At 37.6% G+C, this 25,688-nt stretch overlaps 1 protein-coding gene across 2 annotated transcripts in view; it reads right to left on the minus strand.

Annotated features, from left to right (window-relative positions):
- CATSPER3 (cation channel sperm associated 3) overlaps window positions 1-25,688 on the minus strand; it is a 61,655-nt gene that overhangs the window by 14,845 nt on the left and 21,122 nt on the right. For both annotated transcript variants that reach the window (XM_020991238.2, XM_020991236.2), the window contains one exon: window positions 707-889. In XM_020991238.2, coding sequence (XP_020846897.1) covers window positions 707-889 — 183 coding nt within the window. The remainder of the gene's footprint in view (window positions 1-706; window positions 890-25,688) is intronic.

A 25,688-nucleotide genomic window follows, 5' to 3' on the forward strand; every position in this document is an offset into this window, starting at 1 on the left:
GCTGCTCTCCCTCCTTCACTCCACCTCTTAAATCCTCACTCATCTTTTAAAGTCCAACTCAAATGTCACCTTCTCCAGGAAATCCATTTAATCCCCTCTGGCCATAAGATGTTTCCTTTCCATCACAGAAAACTTTGTTTTGTACTTCTTAGATGACTTTATCATGTAATATTGTAATACTACAGACATCTGTGTTGGTATCTTATTTTCCAAGAGAGCAGAGTTTCCCTTATCTAAAGTTTGAATCTGAACATCCCCTGCCCTTTTAGGCCTAGCACAGCGCTCTGCAAATGAGAATGAGCTTAATCATTGTTGGCTGTATTCTATTCGACGTGTTGCCCAGGAAGGGACAGCATGCTACTGGGAAAATATAACAGGTAATCACTATTGCCACTAAATAGTAAAGCATGAATTAGATTGGTATAGGAGTGCTGGGGAGAACAGGGCACAGAAGCATGGGAATAAATAGTCAGGAAAGGCCCTGAGGCTGGGGTATGGGAGGTAGAAAGGATAGCAGGCCTAAGTAGGGTACTGCATGGTGGGGAGTGTTGGGAACGTGAGGGCACTGGAAAACCAGGGGAAGGCAGAAAGACTCTGAGGACTGACTTAACCTACTCTACAAGTAAGTCTGAGACCATTGTAGAGGAGGGATCCTGATCCCTGCCCTGGGGACCAGTTTCCTCAAAAAAGCTTCACACACAGTTACCGTGGTCAAGCTGAAAAGGGTGAAGAAGGCCACGGCAAGGTTTCCCCAGTTATTCAAGTCACCCCCATCGCTTGATCCGAACAGACTAAAGCCTAAGATGGCAAAGATGAACATTAGCAGGAACAGCAGGATCATGACGGAAGCCACAGTGCAGATTGTCTGTCCCAATGCAGTGATCAAAGTCTGTGAAAAAGGAAGAACAGAAGAGTAAGGCAAGGGAGGTTTCCAGGCTAAACAAGCCCCCTCAGAACTAAAAGCAAGCCTCAAAGTTCACCCAGTCTAGACCCAGGCCAGCTAAGGAAGTAAGCATTTCTTTTTTTTTTTATTAATTTATTTTGATTTATCAACAATCACTTCCATAAGCTTTTGAGTTTTAAATTTTTCTCTCCCACCCTTCCCGCCTCCCTCCCCAAGACAGTGCGCAATCTGATACAGGCTCTACATATACATTCCTATTAAACATATTTTCTCATTAGTGATGTTGTAAGGAAGAATTAGAATCAATAGAAGGAACCACAAGAAAGAAGAAACAAAACAAAACAGAAGAAAAAAAGAGCAGATAGTCTGCTTCAATCTGCATTCCAACTCCATGGTTCTTTCTTTGGATGTGGAAAGTCTTTTCCATCCTGAGTCTTTTGGAGCTGTCTTAGAGCCTTGAATTGCTGAGAAGGGCTGAGTCTATCAAAGTTACTAGAGGAAGGGTTCTTAACTTGAGGTCCACAGATGGTCCATGGATAGATTCCAGGAGAATCTGTAAACTTGGATGGGAAAAAAATTGCGTCTTTATTTTCACTAACCTCTTACTGAAATTTAGCATTTCCTTCAGTTGTGATAGAAAATAAAAACATTTTTAAAAGATTTTTTAAAATTAAGACAAATTATTCTGAGCAGAGGTCCATAGACTTTACCAGACTACCAAAGGACCCATCACACACACAAAATGGTTAAGCACCCCTGCCTTAAAGCAACCTGGAGTTTAAAAGTTTGTTTTCCAAACTAAAATGCAGATGAACAGAAACAGCATGGCAGTCAGCTAACAGGACTTCTCTGTACAAAATACAACAAGAAAATTATTTCCTTAAGGTGGAGATTTACTGCACTTAGGTGGAAGGCAGAGTGCTGTAAAGGAGTTTTTAATTAATAAAGGGAAGGAAGCCAAGAATGCACTGCATGCTGGGGTTCTCAGCACTAAAGACTGCTTCCCTGTTAAGGACTCATTTAAACTTCAATTAATATAATTATAATAACTGCTTAGGCCCCACCACCTCCCACACCTCCAGCCTCCCTGGCTGGGGTGAATGACAGCAAATGATACAAAGAGTGTTTTTAACCCAAAGTGGTGTTAGTACCCTTGGGTAATTGGCACATCAGAGTCTGGAACATGGCTGGCTTCCCAACGGCTACGAAACAAGCAGACTGTAAGGAGGGAGATCAGCATCATTCCCTGACCTGGATCCTAAAGTGGCCGTCTTTAGAAGACAGAGCCATCCATTAATTACAAGCCAACATTCAGGCCCTAGTGCTTGGGGCCTAAGCAGTTGAAAGAGAGGCCAAGCGGTTGAAAGTCAGACATAGAACTTTGGGGGTCAGAGAGAGATGGGCTAAAAGCCCAGCTCAAAGAAATCACTTATCATCCCTTATTGCTGCTCCCTATTTTGGAAGAACAAGCGAATGAACAAATGTTCATTCTGGGACCAGAAGAGGGAAGATGATTCTTTTTTAAAATTTCTCTAGTTTGATTAAAAACAGAGGCTGATTGATCTAGGTTTCAATAACGTTTATCTCTGAGGTATTAAAAATAGGGACATAGTGTATACCATTTTCCAAAGGAGGTGACACTCTCATCATTAATACTGCAAATATCTAGTGCTGAGAAAAGAATGCTGGTTTGTAAAAATCAGGGTCCCTTATCCTAAGTCCAGCTTCACCATTAAGTTGAAAAATCTCAAAACGTTAACGCTAGAAGACTTTTTTATGTTATCTAGTCCAATCCCTTCACTCTATAAATGGCAAAATTGAGGTCCAAAGAAGGAAAACAATTTGTCTAAAGGCTCAACAGAGAATCTGTGCATAAGCTGAGAACAGAACTTAAGACTTCCAAATTTCAGTCAGGTACCACCTCTTTGGGCCTGTTTCCCCATCTGTAAAATAGTAAGAGTTAAATTGGATACTCTCTAAGGTATCTCATATTCATGATTCCTTCAATTCCCTGAAGTCACCTTCAGTAGATGTTGGATACAAGTTTCCTGCCCAAATACTTTAAAGCCTTTACAATTGACACAATTGCCCACCAAAGAGTATGTTTTGAATGTAAGTCAGGCCTCCCAGTTTCCTATGTGTACTCCGGCAAAACTCCGAAGTTTGCAACAAATCAAATAATTTGTTAAATCCAAATGAGAAATTACAGTGACTTCTTCCACCCCAGAACGGCACAAGAGGTCAGTCAGAAGCTCATGGGCAATAGGAAAGGAGGACAGACTTACAAGGTGAGCAGGAGGAAAATCAGAGATAGGACACATGTAGCCTTCAAGGGTCTGTGTCAGGAGACAGAGAGAGCAAAAGTTTCCCCTGAGAAAGCCCAAATGTGGTCAGAAAGTCTCAGGATTGGAACCATGGAAACAACAGGAAGCAGCAGTGGGCAGTAACCATGACACAGCATTCAGGACAGTCAAGCCCAGGAGATCTGATGTCCCTGAAACCTGTCCTGAGACATTAGGGAGGAACCTCAGAAAGTAAGAGGTCAGCATAAGAGCCCAGGGGACCCAGGACAAGACCAAGTAGGGCTGACTACATCACCAAAAAAGTGCAAAATAGGAGGTGGAGCCTATGCCCTGGCACAAAACCCCAATTCAAGAACTAAAGCTGGAGAGATTAAGCCAAAAAATATACCAACTGTTATAAAAATTATTACAAATCTACCTCTGTATCAACCAAAAGCAGAGATTCAAAGGGGAAAAAGTGGATATTTCACAAGAACTACATGAATATCAAGAAGAAATGTAATAAGACATAAAAAAAATTAAGTGAAAACTTTTGAGAAAAACATTGGAAAGAGCTCAGAAGAGAAAGTGATAAACCTTACCCATGAAACAGAATCCTTGAAAACTTAGATCAAGCAGAAATCAATGACTCCACAAGACAGCAATAAATATTAGACCAAAATTTAAAAATTGAAAAAACATAAGAAAATGTAAGAAATATTAAATCAAAAACAGCTGATGTGGAAAATAAGCTAAAGAAAGATGATTTTACCAGGAGGCAAGATAGGATGGAGGAAAATACAGTTGGCAGTAGTCACTGTGAAAAAAATTTTGAAGCAAGTTTTTCTGATAAAGGTCTCATTTCTCAAACATAAAGAACTGAGTCAAATTTATAAAAATAAGAGCCATTACTCAATTGATAAATGATCAAAAGATATGATTAGTTTTCATATGAAGTAATCAAAGCTATCTATAGCCATATGAAAAAATGTTCTCACTATTGATTGGAGAAATGCAGATTAATACAATTCTGAGGTACTACCTCTCATACCTATTAGATTGGCTAATAGGACAGAAAATGTAAATGACAAATGTTGACGGAGATGTTGGGAAAAATGAGACATTAATACACTGTTGGTGGAGTTGTGAACTGATTCAACCATTCTGTAGAGCAATTTGGCACTACACCAAAGGGCTATAAAAGCATGTATAAAAGCAATGCCTACTAGGTCTGTATCCCAAAAGAAATAAAAAACAAAAAGGAAAAGGAGCTATATATACACAAAAATATTTATAGCAGCTCATTTCTGGGGGCAAAGAATTAGAAATTGAGGGGATGCCCATCAATTGAGGAATGACTGAACAAGTTGTGATATGTGATTATGATGGAATATTAATGTACTATAAGAAATGATTAGCAAGATACTCTCAGAAAAACCTGGAAAGACTTACATGGGCTGACGTAGAGTGAAATGTACTGTGTACAAAGTAACAAAAATATTGTAAGATGATCAGCTGTAAATGACTTAGCTATTCTCAGCAATATAACTCTGAAGAACTTGTGATGAAAAATGCTATCTATCCCTACAGATTGAAACATTTTTTTTTACTTTTTTTTTGAGGTTTTTTGGTCTATTTTCTTTTACAACATGACTATTTTGGATATGTTTTACATGACTATACATGTATAACCTATATCAAAATACTTACCTTCTCAATAAGGGAGGAGGTTGGGAGGAGAGAATTTGGAATTCAAAGTTTTAAAAATGAATGTTGAAAATTGTTTTTACATATAACTGGGGAAAAAATTTTTAATACTTTTTTAAAAAAGGTGATTTTAAAAGAGGTAGTTAGATGGCTCAGTGGATAGAATGCTAGGCTTGGAGTCAGAAAGACCTGAGTTCAAATATAGCCTCAGACATTTAATAGCTTTTTAGAACCAGGACAAATCACTTAGCCTCTGTTTACCTCAATTCCTCAAATGTAAAATGTGGATAATAACAAACAGCACCTATCAAACTGGTAGAATTGTTGTGAAAATTAAATAACATAATATTTGCAAAGCACTTAGCACAGTACAAGGCACATTGCAGGTGCTATATAAATGCTAATTCTCTTACTCCATTAGAAAGGGGGTCCTCAGTCCATTTCCCCTTCCTCTCTTTCACAGAAAATTGAAGGTCAAGTGAAGTGTTAGGACTATACTGCTCAGCTCTGCCAACATTCAGCATCTGCATCCAAAAATGAACACTATTGCAAATGAGAGAAAATTTCCTTTCACTCACACTAAACAACTCTTCAGTCATTTCCACTCCGCAAAATCCCCCTGAAGCATTGTCTTACATGAGTTTTTTGCGGGGAGGAAGCAGTGTTTTTAGTCTTACTGGGGAATCCAAATTGTGAAAGTCAAGACTAGATCTCTGAAGCGACCAAAATTTGAGATTTCCCCTGTACCCTACATTCCATTTGAAAAGCTCATCTGTTTTCAATGACTACCTCAAGTCTCTTTCCCATGCCAATCCATCCTCCATTCAGATGTCAGTTATTTTCCTAAAGCATAGATCCAACATGTCACCTCTCTAACTCAATAAACTCGAATAGCTTCCTGTTACCTCCAAGATTAAATATAAAATCCTCTGCTTGGCATTCAGAGATCTTCCAAACACAATCTGCCCCTTCAACCTTTCCACACTTCTTACACCAAAATCCAGAGCTCCCAGGTAAAGGAGAAAATACTGTAAGTAGCCAGACAGAAAGAATTGAAGTACCTCAGAGTCACAGTCAGAATCACAGAAGATTTAGCAGTCACCACTCTAAAAAAAAAAATAGGGCTTTAAATATTATATTCCAGAAGGCAAAAGACTTAGGATTACATTCAAGAATAACCTACTGACCAAAACTGAGCATAATCCTACAGGTGGGAAAATGTGTATTTAATAAAATAGAGGACTTTAAAGCATTCATAATGAAAAGACCATAGCTGAATAGAAAAATCTGACATTCAAACTCAGCACTGAAGAGAAGTATGAAAAGGTAAACACGAGTGAGAAATCATAAAGGACTAAACAAAATTAAGCTGTTTACATTCTTATATGGGGAAATGATACATGTAACCCCTCAGGACTTCATTCTCAATAGAGGTCTTAGATTAAGTCTAATTAACCAGAGAGCCTGGGTGTGATTCTATTATATTTGAGTGATCTTAAAGGAAAACTGGAAGGGTGGGGTAGAGAGATGTACTGGTGTGGGGGCAGGCAGGAAAGAGAGGCAGAATGGGGGAAATTATCTCACATAAACAGGGCATACAAAGAAGAGTTTAAAAAATAGAATGATGGGAAGAGTGGTAAACACTTGAACCTCATGCTCATCTTTACTGGTTCAAGGAGTAAAGAATATTTAAATATATATGCACAGGAAGAAAAACTCATCTTTCCCAACAGGGAAGTAAGAGAGAAAGGGTTGGAAGGAATAGGGGAGAAAGGGTAGATTAAATAAGGTAGTGATCAGAAGCCAAACAGATTTTAAAGAAGGGACAGGGTGAAAAAAAAAAGAAAGATAAGTATAAAGGAATAGGATGGAAGGAAATATGCAGTTAAGAATCATAACTGTGAATGTGAATGTGATGAATTCACCCATAAAATGGAAGAGGATGGCAGAATGAGTTAGAAATTAGAATTCAACAATATATTCTTTAAAAGAAACACAGTTGAGGGGCAGCTAGGTGGTGTGGTGGATAGAGCACTGTCCCTGGAGTCAGCAGGACATGAATTCAAATCCAGCCTCAGACACTTAACACTTACTAGCTCTGTGACCCTGGGCAAGTCACTTAACCCCAAACCCCTCACCAAAAAGCAAAAAAACAAAACAAAACAAAAATCACAGCTGAAACAGAAAGATACACATAGAATTAAAATAAACTGGAGCAAAATTTACTATGCTTCAGCAGAAATAAAACAGGCAGAGGTAGCAATCATGATCTCAGAAAAAGCAAAAGCAAAAATTGATCTAATTAAACAGAGAACCTATGTTTTGCTAAAAGGTATGATAGACAATGAATTAATATCATGTGCACTGAAAAGTGTAGCATCTAAATTATTAAAGGAAAAGTTAAATGAGTCACAGGAGCAAATAGTAAAACTATAAAAGTAGGAAACCTCAATTTATTTCTCTCAGACTTACATAAATCTAACCATAAAATAAACAAGAAGTTAAAGAGATGAATAGAATTTTAGAAAAGTTAGATATGATAAACCTCTGGAGAATACTGGATGGGAATGGAAAGGACAACTAATTCTCATTTGTGCATGGCATCTTAACACAAAAAAAAGATCATATATTAAAGCATAAAAATCAATCAAAAACAAATGCAAAAAAGCATAAATATTAAATGCATTTTTCTGGCCATTATGCAATTATATATATATGTATATATATACATATATGCATACATATATGAATACACACACATATATTCAATAAAGGATCTTTAAAGTACAGATTAAAAATTAAGGGAAAACTAAATAGACTTATCTTAAAGCCTAGATTGGTGAAAAAACATATCATAGAAACAATCAATCACTAAATTGAAGGTAATGACAACAATGAGACAACATATCAAAATTTACCAAATACCAAAATGTGATGCAACCAAAGAAGTATTAGGGGAAATTTTATATTTTTGAATGCTTATAACAATAGAAGAGGGAACAAATAGACAAATAAATTGGTTATGAAACAAATTAAAGAAAAAAAATTTAAAACCCCAATTAAGCACCAAAATAGAAATCCTAAAAACCAAAAGAGAGATTAACAAAAGTAAAAAATTGAATAAAAAAAACCTAGACAATTTTTTGAAGGAAAAAGTACAATAAAATTGATTAGAAAAAGAAAGAAGAAAACCAAATTATCAATATCAAAAATGAAAAAAAAGAACTCAAAACCAATGAGTTTGAAATAAAAGCAATTATTAAGAGCTATTTTGCCCAACTAAATGACAACAAAACTGACAACCTAAATGAAATGGATGAATATTTATAAAAACATAAATTGTCCAGATTAACAGTACATGAAATTCTCTCTCTCTCTCTCTCTCTCTCTCTCTCTCTCTCTCTCTCTCTCTCTCTCTCTCTCTCTCTCTCTCTCTCTCTCTCTCTCTCTCTCTCTTTTTTAGTGAGGCAATAGGAGTTAAGTGACTTGCTCAGGGTCACACAGCTAGTAAGTGTCAAGTGTCTGAGGCAGGATTTGAACTCAGGTCCTCCTGACTCCAAGGCCATAGCTCTATCAACTGCACCACCTAGCTGCCCCAGAGGAAATTCTGAAATAATTCAGTCCTAGATAAAGAAATAGAACAATCCATAAATGAAGTCCCTAAGGGGAAAAAAATCCAGGACCAGATGAATCTACCACAGTTTAAAGAATAATTAATCCCAATAATTCATAAACTATTTGAAAAAACAGGTAAAGAAAGAGTCCTAAGAAATTCCTTCTATGAAACAAATATGGTCTTGATACCTACACCCATGAGAGTAAAAACAGAAAAAGTAAACTATAAATCAATTTCCCTAATTAATATTGATATAAAATGTTAAAATAAAATACCGCAAGAAGATTACAAAAATATATCACAAAAGATCACACTTTACGCCCAAGTTGGAGTTATAATAGGAATGCAGGCCTGGTTCAATATTAGGCAACTATAAGCATAATTGGCCATATTAACAAAAAAAAAACAAAAATCATATGATTACTTCAACAGATATAGAAAAAGCTTTTGACAGTATACAACATCTATTGCTGTTTAAAAAAAACACTAGAAAGCAGAGGAATAAACAGCTTCCCTTAAAAACATAAATAATATTTATCTAAAACCAAAACCAAGCACAATCTGTAATAGGAATAAGCAAGAAGCTTTTCCAGTAAGATCAAAGATTATATAATGATGTCCATTATCACCATGACTATTTGATATTGTGTTAGAAACATTAGCTACAGAAATAAGAAGCAATTGAAAGAATAAGAAGAGACAATGAGGAAACAAAACTATCACTTTTTACACATGATATGATAATAAGCATAGAAAATCTGAATCAATTTAAAAACTAATCAAAACAATGAACTTCAGCAAAGTTGCAAGATAAAAAAACAAACCCACACAAATCATCAGCATTTCTGTATATTACCAATGAAATTCAACAGGAAGAGCTAGAAAGAGAAATTCCATTTAAAATAACCAGACAGTGTAAGATACCTCAAAGCTTGCCACCAAGACACACAGGAACTATATGAACACAACTACAAAAAAACTTCACACAAATAAAACAGATCTAATAATTGGAGAAATATTAATTGCTCATGGGTAAATCAAGCCAACATGATAAGAAGGACAATACTATCTAAATTAACTTATTCAGTACCGTATCAAATTATCAAAAGATTGCTTTATAGACCTAGAAAAAATAATAACAAAATTCTGGTGGAACAAAAGGTCAAGAATATGAAAGCAATCTATGAAAAAAAATAGGAAGGACAACTAGAAGTAATAGATATTAAACTATACTACAAAGCTTTACTCACCAAAACAGTTTGGTACTGAGTAAGAAATAGAGTATAGTGGGTAGAGTGCTGGGCCTGAAGTCAGGAATCTTTCTGAGTTCAAATCTGGTCTCAAATACTTACTAGCTGTGTGACCCTAGACAAGTCTCTTAACCTTATTTGCCTTAGTTTCCTCATCTGTAAAATGAGCTGGAGAAGGAAATGACAAGCCACTCCAATATCTTTGCCAAGAAAATTCCAAATGGGGTCCTGAAGAATCAGACACAACTGAAGCCGATTGAACACCAACAAGAAAGAAAGAGGTTGATTAGTGAAATTGATTAGATACACAATATACAAAAACAAATTAACACAGTTATTTAGCATTTGATATAACCAAAGATCCCAGCAAGAACTCACTACTTTTTTAATTGTTGGGAAAACTGGAATGTAGTATAGCAGAAACTAGGCACAGACCTACATTTTACACCATATATCAAGATAAGTTCAAAATAGATACACAACTTAGTTATAAAGGGAGATATTAGGTTAGGTTGTCCTTTGTTCTCAAGGAGGATAAAAATGAAATCACTATGTTGGAGCAAAAGTACAATGTGTCTGTCTGACTGTGGCTGATTAGACCGATACGAGCTTTGGAAGGCTCTACCACAGGTCGGGCACAGATAGTCCAAAATGAACATTTGGAGTTGAGATGTCTCCAAATTTGTTTATCTCACATTTCTTCTGAACTACTGCAATTCTGCTTCACTCATAGAGCATGCCTTCTTTGATGTGGGCATGCCATGCTGCATGATCCTTTGCCAATGTCTCACGTTATGAAATTGATTCCAGAGTTCTTCAGAGAGACCTTGTATCAGAATGTCCTTATATCACGTTGTCTGACCTCCACATGAGCACTTGTCTTGTGTGAGTTCTCCATAAAAGAGTCTTGTAGGCAAACATACATTTGGCATTTGGAAAACATGGCCAGCCTATTGGAGTTGTTTTCTCTGTAGCAGACTTTGAACACTTGGCAGTTCAACTCGAGAAAGGCCCTCAGTGTCTGCCACCTTATCTTGCCAAGTGATCTTCAGAATCCTCCTAAGACAATTCAAATGGAAGTGATTCCACTTCCTGGCATGGTACAAGTATGCTGTCCAGGTTTCACAGGCATACAACAATAAGGTCAGCATACCATCTCTGTAGACCTTTAGTTTAGTAGGCAGTACAATAGCTCTTCTCTCCCACACTTTCCTTCAGAGTCTCTCAAACCCTGAGCTAGCTCTGGTGATGGATGCTTCAACCTCATCATCTAAGTGTACATCCCTGGAAAGCATACTGCCAGAGTAAATGACCTTATCCACAGTATTGAAATTTCTCCATTTGCTCTACCTGATGGTTCCACATACGGATGGTGCGATTCTGGCTGGCGGGGAACCTTTGCTTTCTTGGTGCTAATTGTTAGGCCAAAATTAGCACAAGCAGCAGAGAATCGATCCATACTTTATTACATCTTAGCTTCAGAGGCTGCATTGAGTGAACAATTATTTATGAACAAAAAATAAAAATCATTTACCAACTCTCCCTCCACTTCAGTCTTGACTTGTAGACTTTTGAAATTACCATCAGTACAGTAGCTGACCTTGATATCATTTTCGTCCTCCCTGAAGGTGTCTGAAAACATTGTTTAAAACATCATGCCAAAAAGCATGGGAACAAGTTCACAGCTTTGCTTCATTTCACTGGTGACTTGGAAAGCATGAGAGGATCATCCATCATCCAGAACCCAGGCAAGCATGCCATTATGAAATTGACATACAATACTGATGAACTTCTCCAGGCAACCAAATTATGAAATAATTTTTGATAAGCCCTCACAGCTGATGCTATCAAAGGCCTTGGTCAGATCAATAAACATTGTATACAGACCCCTGTTCTGTTACTGGAATTTCCCTGCAGCTGTCAGGAAACAAACACCATATCAACTATTCCTTGGCCTTTCTGAAGCCACTCTGGTTCTCAGATAGGCCCTTGCAAGCAATGACAGAGAAAGACAGAGAGAGAGAGGCCTGTGATTGTAACAGTACAATCTATTTCCTTTACGTTTATAGACATGGACAATGAAGGCATCCTTGAACTTCTGAGGGATAACCTCCTCTTACCATGTAACCTGGAAATTTTCAGTCTGCTTTTGTATGAGCAGTGGAACCCCCTCTTTGTAAATCTCAGCTGGAATAAAATCAGCATCAGGCACTTTGCCACATGAGAGGAGCCTTAATGGCATTCCCAACCTCTTCTTCAGTTGGAAATTTGACTTCAAAGAACACTATGGATGTGTTCAGCCCATCTCTCCAGGATCATGTTATTATCACTAATCAATGTAGCTCCGTCACCACTGAGTAGTTGAGATGTGCCATAGGTCTTTGGCCAATAAATAGCCTTCAGGGTATCATAAAAGTGTATGGATGTGTATTATAAGCAAAAAACTGAATTTCATCCGCTTTCTTACTAAACTTCTTACTGCATCTCTCTGAACTTCATTTGCACTTTACTTTTTTAAGAATATTTTATTTTTCCCCAATACTATGTTAAAACAATTTTTTACATTTTTTTTTTCAGTTTTGAGTTCTAAATTTTATCCTCTTCCCTCCTCCTCCCTGAGTTGGTAAGCAATCTGATATAGGTTATACATGTGCGATCATGTAAAACATTTCCATATTAGTCATGTTGTACAAAAAGACATAAACAAAGAAGAAAGGAAGAAGGAAGGAAGGAAGAAAGGAAGGAAGGGAGGGAGGGAGAGAAAAAGAAAAAAAATAGTATGCTTCAGTCTTATTCAGACAATATCAGTTCTTTCTCTGGAGGTTGATAGCACATTTCATCATGAGTCCTTTGGGATGATCTTAGATCATCGTATTGCTGAGAATAGCTAAGTCATCCACAATTCTTCATCATACAATATGCTGTTACTATTCTCCTGGTTCTGTTCACTTCACTTCGCATCAGTTCATGTAAGTCTTTCCAGGTTTTTCTGAAATCCTCCTGATTGTCATTTCTTATAGCTCAGTGGTATTCCATCACAATCATATACCATAACTTGTTCAGCCAGTTGATGGGCATCCACTTAATTTCCAATTCTTTGTCACCACAAAAAGAACTGCTATAAGTATTTTTGTGCAAATAGATCCTTTTCCCTTTTTTTTAAATCTCTTTGGGATACAGACTTAGCAGTGATATTATTGGATTAAAGGGTAATGTTTTACAGCCTTTGGGCATGGATCCAAATTGCTCTCCAGAATGATTGGATCAGTTCACAACTCACCAACATTGCACTAGTGTCCCAGTTTTCCCACATCCCTCCAACATTTATAATTTTCCTTTTTTGTCAATTTAGCTAATTTGATAGGTATGAGATGGTTATCTTAGAGATGCTGTAATTCGCATTTCTCTATCCAATAGTGGTTTGGAGCACTTTTATCATATGAGTATGAATAGCTTTGATTTCCATGTCTGAAAACTGCCTATTTGATCATTTACCAACTGGGGAATGACTTGTATTCTTATAAATTTCATTCAGTTCTCTGTATATTTGAGAAATGAGGCCTGTATCAGAGATACTGATTGCAAAAAAATTTTCCCAGTTTTCTGCTTTCCTTATAATTTTCTTATAATGCATTGCTATGCCCTGCTTTTTTTTTTTTTTTTGCTTTAGCAATACATTCTGCTCCAACCCCTTACCTTTACTTTATGTTTGTCTCTGTGTTTCAAATGTGTTTCCGGTAAACAACATATTGTACAATTCTAGTTTTTAATCTATTCTACCATCTGCTTCTGTGTCATAGCTATGATAACTAATTGTGTATTTCCCCTCATCCTATTTTTCTCTTGTTTATCCTTCTCTGTCTCTTACCTTCACCCTGTTTCTTTTCTACCTTTTTATATTTCCCTCGTCTTGTATTTGAAGATCAAAATTTTTATTCACCTCTGGTCTTTTAATGAAGAAGACTTGAAAGTCCTCTATTTTGTTAAATATCCTTTTTTTTTCTCTGAAGGATTAAACTCAGTTTTGCTTGGTAGGTGGTTCTTGCTTGCAATCCAAACTCCTTTGCCTTCTGGAATATCATATTCCAAGCCCTCCACTTCTTTAATACAGAAGCTGCCAAATCCTATGTGATCCTAACTGTAGCTCCACGATATTTGAATATTTTCTTTTTTGGGTGCTTGCAGTATTTTCTCATTGACTTTGGAGCTCTGGAATTTGCTATATTCTTGGGAGTTTTTATTTTTGGATCTCTTTCAGGTAGTGATCAACGAATTCTTTCAATTTCTCTTTGGCCCTCTGGTTCTAGGATATTGGGGCAGTTTTCCTTTATAATTTCTTTTAAAATGTTGGCCAGGTTTTTTTTTTTCATGGTTTTCAGGTAGTCCAACAATTCTTAAATTATCTCTCCTGGATTCCAGGTCAATTGTTTTTCCAATGAGAAATTTCAATTTTCTTTTCTTCTTCTTTTGATTTTGTTTTATCATATCTTGATGTCTCATGGAATAATTAGCTTCCACTTGCTCAATTTTTTTTAAGGATTTTTTTCTTCAGTGAGCTTTTACACCTCCTTTTTCATTTGGCTAATTTTATTTTTTAAGCAGTTATTTTCTTTAGTGAATTTTTGTATAGCTTTTTCCATGCTGTTGACTCTTTCTTCATTATTCTCTTGCATTACTCTCATTTCTCTTTCCAATTTTTCTTCTACTTCTCTAATTTGCCTTTTAAAATCCTTTTTAAGTTCTTCCAGGTGTTCTTTTTGGACCTGAGACCAAATTACATTTTTTCTTTGAGGCGTCACATGTAGACATTTTGACACTGTTGCCCTCTTCTAAGTTTGTGCCTGTCACAATAGTAACCTTCCATAACCAAATTCTTTTTTTGTTTTTTGCTCACTTTTCTGCCTGTTTTGTGACTTGATATTTTTATGTGAAAGTTAAGCTCTGCTCTTGTACTGGGGCTCGGGGTCTTGCTGTTGGCTTTCACTGGACCTCAGAGCCTGGGTGCTGGCTTGCACTGGAGGGGGGGTCCTCTCTATTGCCTTGTCCTGGGGCAGAAGTGGGGAACCTGTGGCCTTGAGGCCACATGTGGCCCTCTAGGTCCTCAAGTGTGGCCCTTTGACTGAATCCTAACTTCACAGAACAAATCCCCTTAATAAAAGGATTTGTTCTATAAAACTTGCACTCAGTCAAAAGGCCACACCCAAGGACCTAGAAGGCCACAAGTGGCCTTGAGGCCGCAGGTTCCCCACTCCTGTGGAGGGTGGAGCCTCCCTGTTGACCTCCCCTGAATGTGGGGTTTTGCTGCTGGCCTGTTCCAGGGGTAAGGCTTTGCAGCTGGGTTGCTATGGAAACAGAGCCTCTCTGCTGGCCAGCCCTGGGGGAGGGATCTTGTTGTTGGCCAGCCCTAGGAATGTGGTCTCACTGTTGGCCTGGACCTGGGGGCGGGGTCTTGCTACTGATCAGCAATGGAGCAAGGCCTCACTGGTGGCCTGCACTAGGTGGGGAGCCCACTGGAGTGGGGCCTCACTGTGCTGCATTCTACTGGCTTGCCTTGGGGCTGCTGGCTTGCAAGAGGATAGGGCATCACTAGTGGATTGCTCTGCTACTCAGAGCCTCCATACATGCCCCATGGCATTTGGCCTACTGCTTCTGCTCTCACACCACACTCCTCTCCAACACCAGTAAAATAGACCTTTCCTGCTGAACTGGTAGGCTCCTTCCCTGCTCCTGAATCAATTCTGACACAATTTTCAAGTTGTTTGGAGGGGAATTTGGGAGGACTCCACTGAGTTTCTTCCTCATTCTGCCATCTTGGCACCAGAAGTCATGAACTTTATCTCTGATGGAGTTAAATGCTGCCTTCTTAGGGATGGATGAACAATCCTACTGGCAAACTCTTTAGAGTTTTCATTTTTCATTTAGCAACTTCTGAATTTCCCCATCATCTTCATTAAACCAATCCTGATGCTTGCAAGTGTTCTGGCCTATATGAGCAAATGCAGTGCTGTACACCAAATCCCTGAAAGCTCCCCATTCTCCTTCTGCTCCACTACTGCCAACTGTGTGTTAGCTCAGCTTTCCCCCCAAGTTAGCAATGAACCATTCTGGCTTGGAGAAGTGCTCTAATTTGTTGACATTAAGTCTTCTGGTGCTCATCTTGCCTTGGGACCTCAGCTTTTCGTGAATGTGAATATTCAGCATGGAAAAAATAACTCTGTGATTCTTTGTCACTCTCACATCTTCTCTGTCTCTTCTCCTTACAATCACATTATTAAATGCCAATGTTTTCTGCGAGGGTGTATCCATGAAGGGTTTTTTTGTTTGTTTTTTTGTTTGTTTGTTTGTTTGCATTTAGGTAAATGGAAGACAGTGTTGGTGATGAGAAGGTCATGGGATGCACAAGTCTTCGGTAGTTAGTGACCATTGCTGTTGCTGTTTTTTATTCTATTCCTCCCAAGGACTCCCTGCCATGTCTGTTAGTCCATGCCTACTCTTGCTTCAAAGTTTCCCAGAATTACAAGCTTGTCCTCTTTTAAATCATTGATGATGAGGGTCTCTAGGTCTTCATAAAATTTTTCTTTGACCTCATCAGCGTTCATCATTGTGGAAGCATATGCACTGGTAATGGTGGTGTAGCACTTTTCTGCAAGTAGCAATCACATTGTCATGAGCCTGTCATTCACTTCTTTTGATAGGCATACAAGACTGTTGACTAGATTAGTTCTGATTGCAAAACCCACCCCAGCTTCACGCTGCTCCCCTTCACTATGGCCACTCCAGAAAAATGTGTTGCAAACTCCATCTTCAGTAATCTGGCCTTCATTTGCCAGCTTTGTTTCACCCAGGGCTGCTATTTGGATGTGGTATCTGCTGAGTTCTCTCATAACAAGAGCTGCTAATCTTTCAGATCTATTAGATTTTGTGTTGTCTATAAGCATGCACACATTCCACATACTGGTGGTGAGTGGAATCATCTTTGCAAAAGTTTTTGTACATTTTTTTGTGTGTTTTAACCACAGGGTTAAAACAGGGTGGGATCCCTGCCTGCCACAGTTAGCAGTTTTTAGGCTCCTTTTCTAGACCCTTCCTCACCCCAGGAAGTGAGCATTGCATTCTTAAAATAGGCTGCTCAGACATCCTGCCAAATCCCACTGCTGCTTCCAGTGAGAAAATGACCCTATGGTTTGGACCACTGTGTGCAAGTTTGTGACTACAGCTCCCAGGGTATCTGTACCTGCTGCTTCTTCACTTGTCCATCACCATAGGACTTGGAGATTGGTAAAAATGGTAAAATTGTATAAGTGCTACCTTTTAATTCATGCATAAATTGGATTTAAGTGAGGCAAAGTTGTGCAAAGTCATTGGCCCCACACTCTCCTCCAGAGTCTTCAGAATCCAGTGGCAAGACAAAGTCCAGACAACTGGTGTGGCTCAAGATGCAGTGGATGACCTTGGCATCTTTGATATCCAACCAAGCTTTAAGCACGCCACAGCACCTGCTTCAGTTGCCTTCCAGCTGTTGAAACAAATTATTATTATCTGCCCATTTCACTGCAGGAAGTCTTTGTATGATAAACTTATTGAAGGATTTGAAACCCCTTGATTACTCTCAACCTGGTTTAGCTCATCTGCTGGAATGGTTTACCAGAGTGAGGTTGCTGTGTATGCTACAGCTTCTTGGAGCCATAGGTGAGAGCTGGGTGAATCAGGTGGACACCAAAGATGGAAAGCAGCCCTGAAAAGGGCTCAGCAGCCCTCACACTAGAGCCTTCCCTGAACACACCCTACACCCCTCTTATCTTTATAACAGGTGATATAAATAAATTAGTGGAATATGGAAGAAATTACTTGTCAGATCTATGAATAGGGGAAGAATTCATGACCAGGCAAAAGATAGAGAGTTTTATGGGAAATAAAATACATCATATTAAATTAAAAAGGTTGTACACAAACAAAACCAATGAAGATAAAATTAGAAGAAAGGCAGGAAACCAAGGAAAACCTTTGTAGTGTATTTTTCTGATACAAGTCTCATTTCTTACATATATATATATATATATATATATATATATATATATATATATATATAAAACTAGGGCAGCTAGGTGGCGCAATGGATAGAGTCAGGAGGACCTGAGTTCAAATTCGACCTCAGACACATAACACTAGCTGTGTGACTCTAGGCAAGTCACTTAATCCCAATTGCCTCACCAAAATAAAATACATAGAGAACTGATTAAATTTATAAGAATAAGGGCCATTCCCCAATTGAAAAATGTTCAAAAGATATAAAATAGGCAGTTTCAGAGAAAGAATTCCAAGCTATTGATAGTCATATTTTTTAAATGTTCTACATCAGTAATAATTTTTTGTTTATCAATTGTTTAGTCATGTCTGACTTTTAACCCCATGGGACCATACTGTCCATAGAATTTTCTTGGCAAAGATACTGGAGTCGTTTGCCATCTCCTTCTGCATTAGAGTAAGGCAAAGGTTAAGTGACTTGCCCTGGGTCACACAGCAAGTGATTGAGATTGGATTTGAACTCAGGTCTTCCTGACTCTAGACCTAGCATTCTACCTACTGAACCATCTAGCTGCCCCTAGAAATAAATGGAGAACTGCAAATTAAAACAACCCTCTCATTCTATCAGATTGGCTAAGGCAGGGGGGAAAAAAAGGAAAATAATACAATGTTGGAGGATAGGGAAATTGGTGCACAAATGCACCGTTGGTGGAGCTCTGAATTAGTCCAAATTTTCTGGAAAGCAATTCAGAACTTTGTCCCAAAATCTGCTAAAGTATACATACTTTTGATCCAGCAATATCCCTTCTATTATACCCCAAAGAGATCAAAGAAAGAGGAAAAGGACCCTTATGTACAAAAAATATTTATAGCAGCTCTTTTTGTGGTGGCAAAGAATTGGAAAATAAGAGAATGCTCATCAATTGGAGAATGACTGAACAAGTTATGGTACATGAATGAGATGAAATACTATTATATTGAAATGAAGAAGGGGATGTTTAAGAAAAACCTGGGAAGACTTATATGAAGTGATACAAAGTTAAGGAGCATAACCAGGAGAATAATTTATACAGTACCAGCCATATTGTAAAGGTAATCAACTTTGAAAGACCTAGTAACTCTGATCAATACAAGGACCAACCAAAATTTCAAAGGACTCATGATAAAATATGCTACCTTCACCTACAGATAGAGAAGAAATGGACTCCCTTTTTTGGAACATAGTCACTTCAGAAATTTCTTTTCTAAACATTTGTAATAGGTTGTATTTTTCTTGCTTTCTCAATGGGTGAGGGAAGAGTGAGAAGGGTAAAGAGAGAATTTGGGATTGAAAACCAAATAAAATTGATTTTAAAAAAAAGAAATAAGCAAAGGGAGGGAATAGTAACAACTAAAAGGACTGAACAAAATAAAATGTGATAGTTCAAAAAAAAACCTTTCTACATGTCTAAAGCTGAACTCATTATTCTTTCCCCCTAAACCCTCTCCTCTTCCTCGCTTTTCTAACTATCCACAGTACTGCTATCTTTCCAGGAGCCAAAACTAAGTGTCAATCAGTTGTCAAGTATTGTTATTTTTACTTGTGTAACATCTATCCTATATGCTTCTTCTTTCCTTTGACACTGTGACTACCTTGCTGCAGGTCATCACCACTTCATGCCTACACTAAGTGTAGTAGTGTGCTGCATGATCTCCCTGCCTGAAGTCTCTACCCGCTCCAGGACATCCTCCACTCAGCTATCACACTGATCTTCCTAAAGTGTAGATCTGATCCTATCACATCCCCTGCTCAGTAAACTCCAATGGCTCCCTATTATCTCCAGGATCAAATATAAAATCCTACTTGGTTTTTAAAACCCTTCATAATTTAGCCTCTTCCTACCTTTCCACTATTCTTACCATAAAATAACATTCCTTCTCCATGTACTCTTTGCCCCAGTTGCCTTGTTGCTCCTCAAACACAACTGTCCATCTCCTAACTCCAACTGTTTTCACTGGCTGTCCCTCCTGCATGACTGTCCTTCTTTATCTGTTTCCCAGCTTCCCTGGTTTCCTTCAAGTCTCATTTAAAGTCTTGCCTTCTGTCAAATGCCTTTTCTGGTCTGCCTTAAACTTAGTGCCTTCGCTCTGCGAATACTCTCAATTTACCCTGCACATATCTTATTTGTACAGTTGTTTGCATGCTGTCTTTCCCATTAGACTGTTGCCTCCATGAAACAGGGATTAGGTTGTTGTTGTAGTTGTTGTTGCTTTGTTTGTTTGGGGCGTGGAGGGTTTTTTTTTTTTGAGTTTTGCCTTTCTTTGTATCCCCATAAATTAAATGACACATAGTAGTCATTTAATAAACATCAGTTGACTGGCTGACTTCAAAGTGTATTGAGGGAAGTTGAATAAGAAAATCAAAGGAACTTCGGAGTAGATTGATTCTATTCTGAGGGTTTTAACACAGAAAAGAGAAGGGAGGGTAAAAGGAGGAATTCATTAATGTACAAAGAATAAAGAAGGGTACACAATTTGCTGTAATTGAAGTGCATGAGAAGAACATACAAACAGGAAAAGGGGGCAACAGGACTAAGGGCTACATGGACATCACTCTTATTCGAAATGGACAAAGGAGAATTGAACACAGATCCATGTAAACAAAATATTTGTTAGAAATACATAAGACAGAGACAGGTAGGTGGTGAAGTAGATAGAGCACCGGCCCTGAAATCTGGAGGACCTGAGTTCAACTTAACACTTACTAGCTGTGTGACCCTGGACAAGTCCCTTAACCCCAACTGCCTAAAAATAAATTAAAAAAAAAAAACATCAGACTCAAGAGAAGAACAAGTAAGTTTGGGGAGAGAGTTAAGAGGGAAGAAAATACCATGAAGGGAATAGTCATAAGCAAAATGAATTCTTGCTCTTAAAGGAAGGATGAAAAGAGGTGATAGAGGAGAAAAGAAAAAAAAAAACCTAGAATTTAAGGAATGCCTTTGAATGCCTCTTGACAATTGAAGAAAGGATGAACAAATCATGTTATGTGCATGTAATGGAATGTTATTGAGCTGTAAGAAATCACAAGAGATGTTTGCTGAGAATCCTAGCTAATATGAACTGATGCAGAGTGAAGTGAACAAAACCAAGAGAACAATATATACAAGGACAACACCATTGTCAAAGAAATTTATTATTTATTTATTTTTAACATTCTCTTTTTAAATTTTGAGTTCCAAATTCTCTCACTCACTCCCACCTCTCCCCCAATCACTGAGAAGGCAAGCAATATGATATCAATTATGCATGAAATCATGCAAAGCATATTTTCCCCAACACAGCAAGGAAAATAAAGAAAATGACAAAATTACACTTCAATTTGCATTCAGAGTTCACCAGTTCTCTCTCTAGAGGTGGATAACATTTTTTTCATCAGGAGTCCTTTGGAATTGTCTTGGATCATTTTATTGATCAGAGTAAGCAAGTCTCATAGTTGATCATCATTACAACATTGTTTTTACTGATCTCCCAGTTCTTCTCACTTCACTTTTATCAGTTCATATAGGTCTTTTATCATGTTTTTCTGAAACCAACTTCTTCATCATTTCTTATAGCACAATAATACTCCATCACAATCATATGTCATAACTTGTTTGGCCATTTCCCAGTTGATGAGCATTCCCTCAATTTCCAATTCCTTGATGCCACAAAAAGAGCCACTATAAATATATTTGTATGTATAGGTCCTTTTCCTTTTTTATTTGATCTCTTTGGGATACAGACCTAGTAGTGGTATTGCTGGTGTCAAAGGGAATGCATAGTTTTATAGCCATATGGGAATAGTTATAAAACACTCTCCAGAATGATTGGACCAGTTCACTACTTTACCAACAATTCATTAATGTGCCTATTTTTCCCTCCTGCCCTCCAGCATTTGTCATTTATGATAGGTATGAGGTGGTACAACAGAGATGTTTCAATTTGCCTTTCTTTAATCAATAGTGATTTAGAGCATTTTTCATAGATGGCTTTGATTTTCATAGATAGCTTAGATTCTTCTGAAAACTACCTGTTCATATCTTTTTACCATTTATCAGTTGGAGAAGGGCTTTATAAATTTGACTCAGTATATATTTGAGAAATAAGGTCATTATCAGAGAAACTTACTGTAAAAAAAATTTATATTATTTCATTATCTATGGTACCTTTTAATAAAATGCAGTTTCCTTGATTGTCTCTTTTAATTAGGGCTAATTTTGCCCCTGCTTTGTCTGAGATCTTTATTGCTACCTCTGCCCCCCCTTACTTTAGCTGAAGCATATTAGATTCCACTCAAGCCCTTTTATTTTAACTCTCTGTGTGTCTTTCTGCCTCAAGTATGTTTCCTGTAAACAACATATTGTTGGATTCTGGTTTCTAATCCATTTTTCTATTTGCTTCCACTTTATGGGTGAGCTCATTGCATTCACATTCACAACTGTGATTACTAACTGTAAATTTCCCTCCATCCCATTTCCCTCTTTTCTTCTTCTCTCCCTCTCTTCTTATCTTGTCCCTCAAAAGTCTATTCTGATTCTAATCATTGCCTCCCCCCAATCTGCCCTCTCTCCTATCATCCCCCTCCCTTTCTCTTATTTCCTTTCCCTCCTATTTCCCTATCGGGTAAGTTAGATTTTTATACACAATTGAATGTGTGTATATATGTGTGTGTGTGTGTGTGTGTGTGTGTGTGTGTGTGTGTGTGTGTGTGTGTGTGTGTATTCCCTCTTTGAACCAATTCTGATGAGAGTGAGGTTCAAGCATTACCCACTTCTGCCCATTTTTCCCTCTACCGCAAAAGGTCTTCCTTGAACACCTTTTTTTAAATTTTCCTCACTCTACCTCTCCCTCTCCCTTTCCCTAATCCTCTTTTTTACCCCTTCATTTTTTTTTCTGGAGATCATTCCAACAAAATGGATTCACACCCATGCCCTTTGTCTATATAAACTCCTTTTAACTGCCTAATACTAATAACATTCTTAGAAGTTACATGCATCATCTTCCCATATAGGAATGTGAACAGTTTAACTCTATTAATTCCCTTAAGATTACTCTTTCATATATACGTTATGCTTCTCTTTCAGCTCTGGTGTTTTCATCAAGAATATTTAAAAGTCTTCTATTTCATTAAATATTCATTTTTCCCCTGGAGGATTATAATCAGTTTTTCTGGGCAGATTATTCTTGGTTGTAATCCTAACTCTTTGCCTTCTAGCCCTCTGATACTTCAATATGACAGTCACTAAATCTTGTGTGGTCCTGACTGTGGCTCCACAATATTTAAATTGTTTCTTTCTGGCTGGTTGCAATATTTTCTCTTTGACCTGGGATCTTTTCAGTAGGAGATCAGTAGATCCTTTCAATTTCTATTTTACCCTCTGGATCTAAGATATTGGGGCAGTTTTCCTTGATAATTTCTTAAAATATGATGTCTAGGCTCTTTCTTTGATCGTGGCTTTCAGGTAGTACAATAATTCTTAAGTTATCTCTCCTTGATCTATTTTCCAAGTCAGTTGTTTTTCTGATGAGATATTTCACATTTTCTTCTATTTTTTTTCATTCTTTTGATTTTGTTTTATTGTTTCTTGATGTATCATAGAGTTATTGGCCTTCACTTGCCCAATTCTAATTTTTAAGGAAATATTTTCTTCATTGAGATTTTGTACCTTTTTTTCCATTTAGCTAATTCTGCTTTTTAAGGAGCTCTTTTCTTCAGTGAATTTTTGTACCTCCTTTTCCATTTGTCCAATTCTGCTTTTTAAGGAGTTCTTTTCTGCAGTGAATTTTTGTGCCTCTTTTACCATTAAGCCAATTCTATTTTTTAAGGTATTTTCTTCAGTATTATGTGCTTCTTTTATCAGGCTGTTAATTCTACTTTCATACTTTTCTTGTATAACTCTCATCCCTTTTCCCAATTTTTCCTCTACCTCTCTCTTAATCTCTTTCTTTAATTCTTCTAGGAATTCTTGTTGGGCTTGAGCCCAACTAGTATTTTTCTTTGAGCCTATGCTTGTAGCTTGTTTTCACATTGTTGTCTTCTGAGTTGATATCTTGATCTTCCCTACCACCATAGTAGCCTTTCATGGTCAAGTTGCTTTCTTTTTTTTTTTTTTTTGTCTCTTGCTCATTTTACCAACCTATTTCTTGACTTTGAACAGACTTTTTCATGCTGCTGTTTTCAGAGCTAGTTCTGGAAGTCTGCCACTTTTTGGTATTTCCAAGGTGGTATGATCCAAGGAGAGGTGTGGTCACTGCTCTCCTGGTCTGTCCTCTAGTCTTTAGACTAGAAGGGTCTCTGCTCCCCTGTAACCACAATCCCTCTTGGCCCTGGAACTGTGACCAGGTCCCCTGTTCCCTTGTGACCAAACATTTGTACACCCTGGAACTGTGACCCAGAAGTGCTTATGAGCAACAGAGTTGCTAAACAGAGCCTGGTTCCGTGCCCATTGACAGCAGGGAGGGAAGGTGGGATTCCTGTAATCTCTTTCTAACCAGTTGTCCAATCCCCTTACCATCTCTGAGCTGAGAGCTCCAGGCCTGCACCTACCCTGGTGTCACAGAGCTTTCCTGCCAACTGCCTAAGTTGTCTTAGGCTAGAAAAATGGCTCACTCTGACCTTTTGTTGGCTCTGCCACTCCAAAATTTTATTTGAGGCATTATTTTAAAGTTGTTTGGAGGGGAATGTTGAGAGTTTAGCTCCACCATATGAGAAAAGCAACTTTGAAAGTTAGAACTCTGGTCAATGCAAGGACCAGACATGCCTCAGAGAACCCATGACAAAACATATCAAATGAGAAGATAAATGTAAACCATTTTGCAAATCTTAAAACATTATACAAAGCTGGCTACTATTATTATTAATATTATCATTATTATCCTATCTCTTGGCAGAAAAGTGATAGATGTAAGGTGTAAACACATACATTTTTTTTCATACAGCCATTGTGAGGATTCCTTTCACTTGACTATGCTTATCTGTTACAAGTTGTTGGGGTTTTTTCTCTTTCTTCCTCTTGATTATTGGGAGAAAAGAGGTTAACAACAGTGCTGGTGGGAAAAAAAGAGGCCACTAAAACATTTTTTAAATGCACAGAAGAGGAGGATATTGTAAAGGTAGCAGAGACAAGCTGGATAGTTTTAGAAGTAACATGTAGAATTTATCATACACTTTTTTTGAAGCAAGTGGCATTAAATGGAGATTCACGGATTCACATAGAATCCTCATTTTTTGTTCTGCTCTGTATATAGAAACACTCTTTTTCTGGTGTTTCAGAATTTTTAAAATGTCCAATAATAACTACAACCATGGTCTAGCCCAAACTACATTTCTGATAGAGATATATTTAAGTGACCTAACTACCATCATCTTTTCAGCCTAGGAATGTACACAAACAACTCACTTTCCCAAAAAAAAAAAAGCCCATTAAGGTTCTTTCATCCATGATTTTATCTAACTCTTTTAAGGATCTTTTTATACTTTCAGCCACTACCACCTCTTGGGATAAAAATTCTGAAAGTTTAACCTCAGTTTGCATCTTTTAAGCTTCCAAAAGTCCATATTTATTATTTCCATGCTCTTCAAGTTATTACAGATTTTGATCCTACCCCACTTAGCTTTTGTAAAACCAAGTAAGAGTTTTTCAAGTATAATTCTGCTCACATCTAGCCCTTCCAGAATTCTGCCATTATAGGCCTCCTTGTCTAAGTGATACTATGCTGCCCCAGAGCAACTTTGGCTTTCTTTTCAATAGCACAAATATGATATGGAACTATGGACCTTAAGTACAACAAATAGATGAAAGTGACATGGTATGGTTTGTAGAACACTGGATTTAAATGTCTCAAGATCTGGATTTGAATCTTTGCAGTTTAGATGACCTCAAACA

This window comes from Phascolarctos cinereus, unplaced genomic scaffold, assembly GCF_003287225.1.
Source record: "Phascolarctos cinereus isolate Bilbo 61053 unplaced genomic scaffold, phaCin_HiC Scaffold_2;HRSCAF=192, whole genome shotgun sequence".
NCBI lineage: Eukaryota > Metazoa > Chordata > Mammalia > Diprotodontia > Phascolarctidae > Phascolarctos > Phascolarctos cinereus.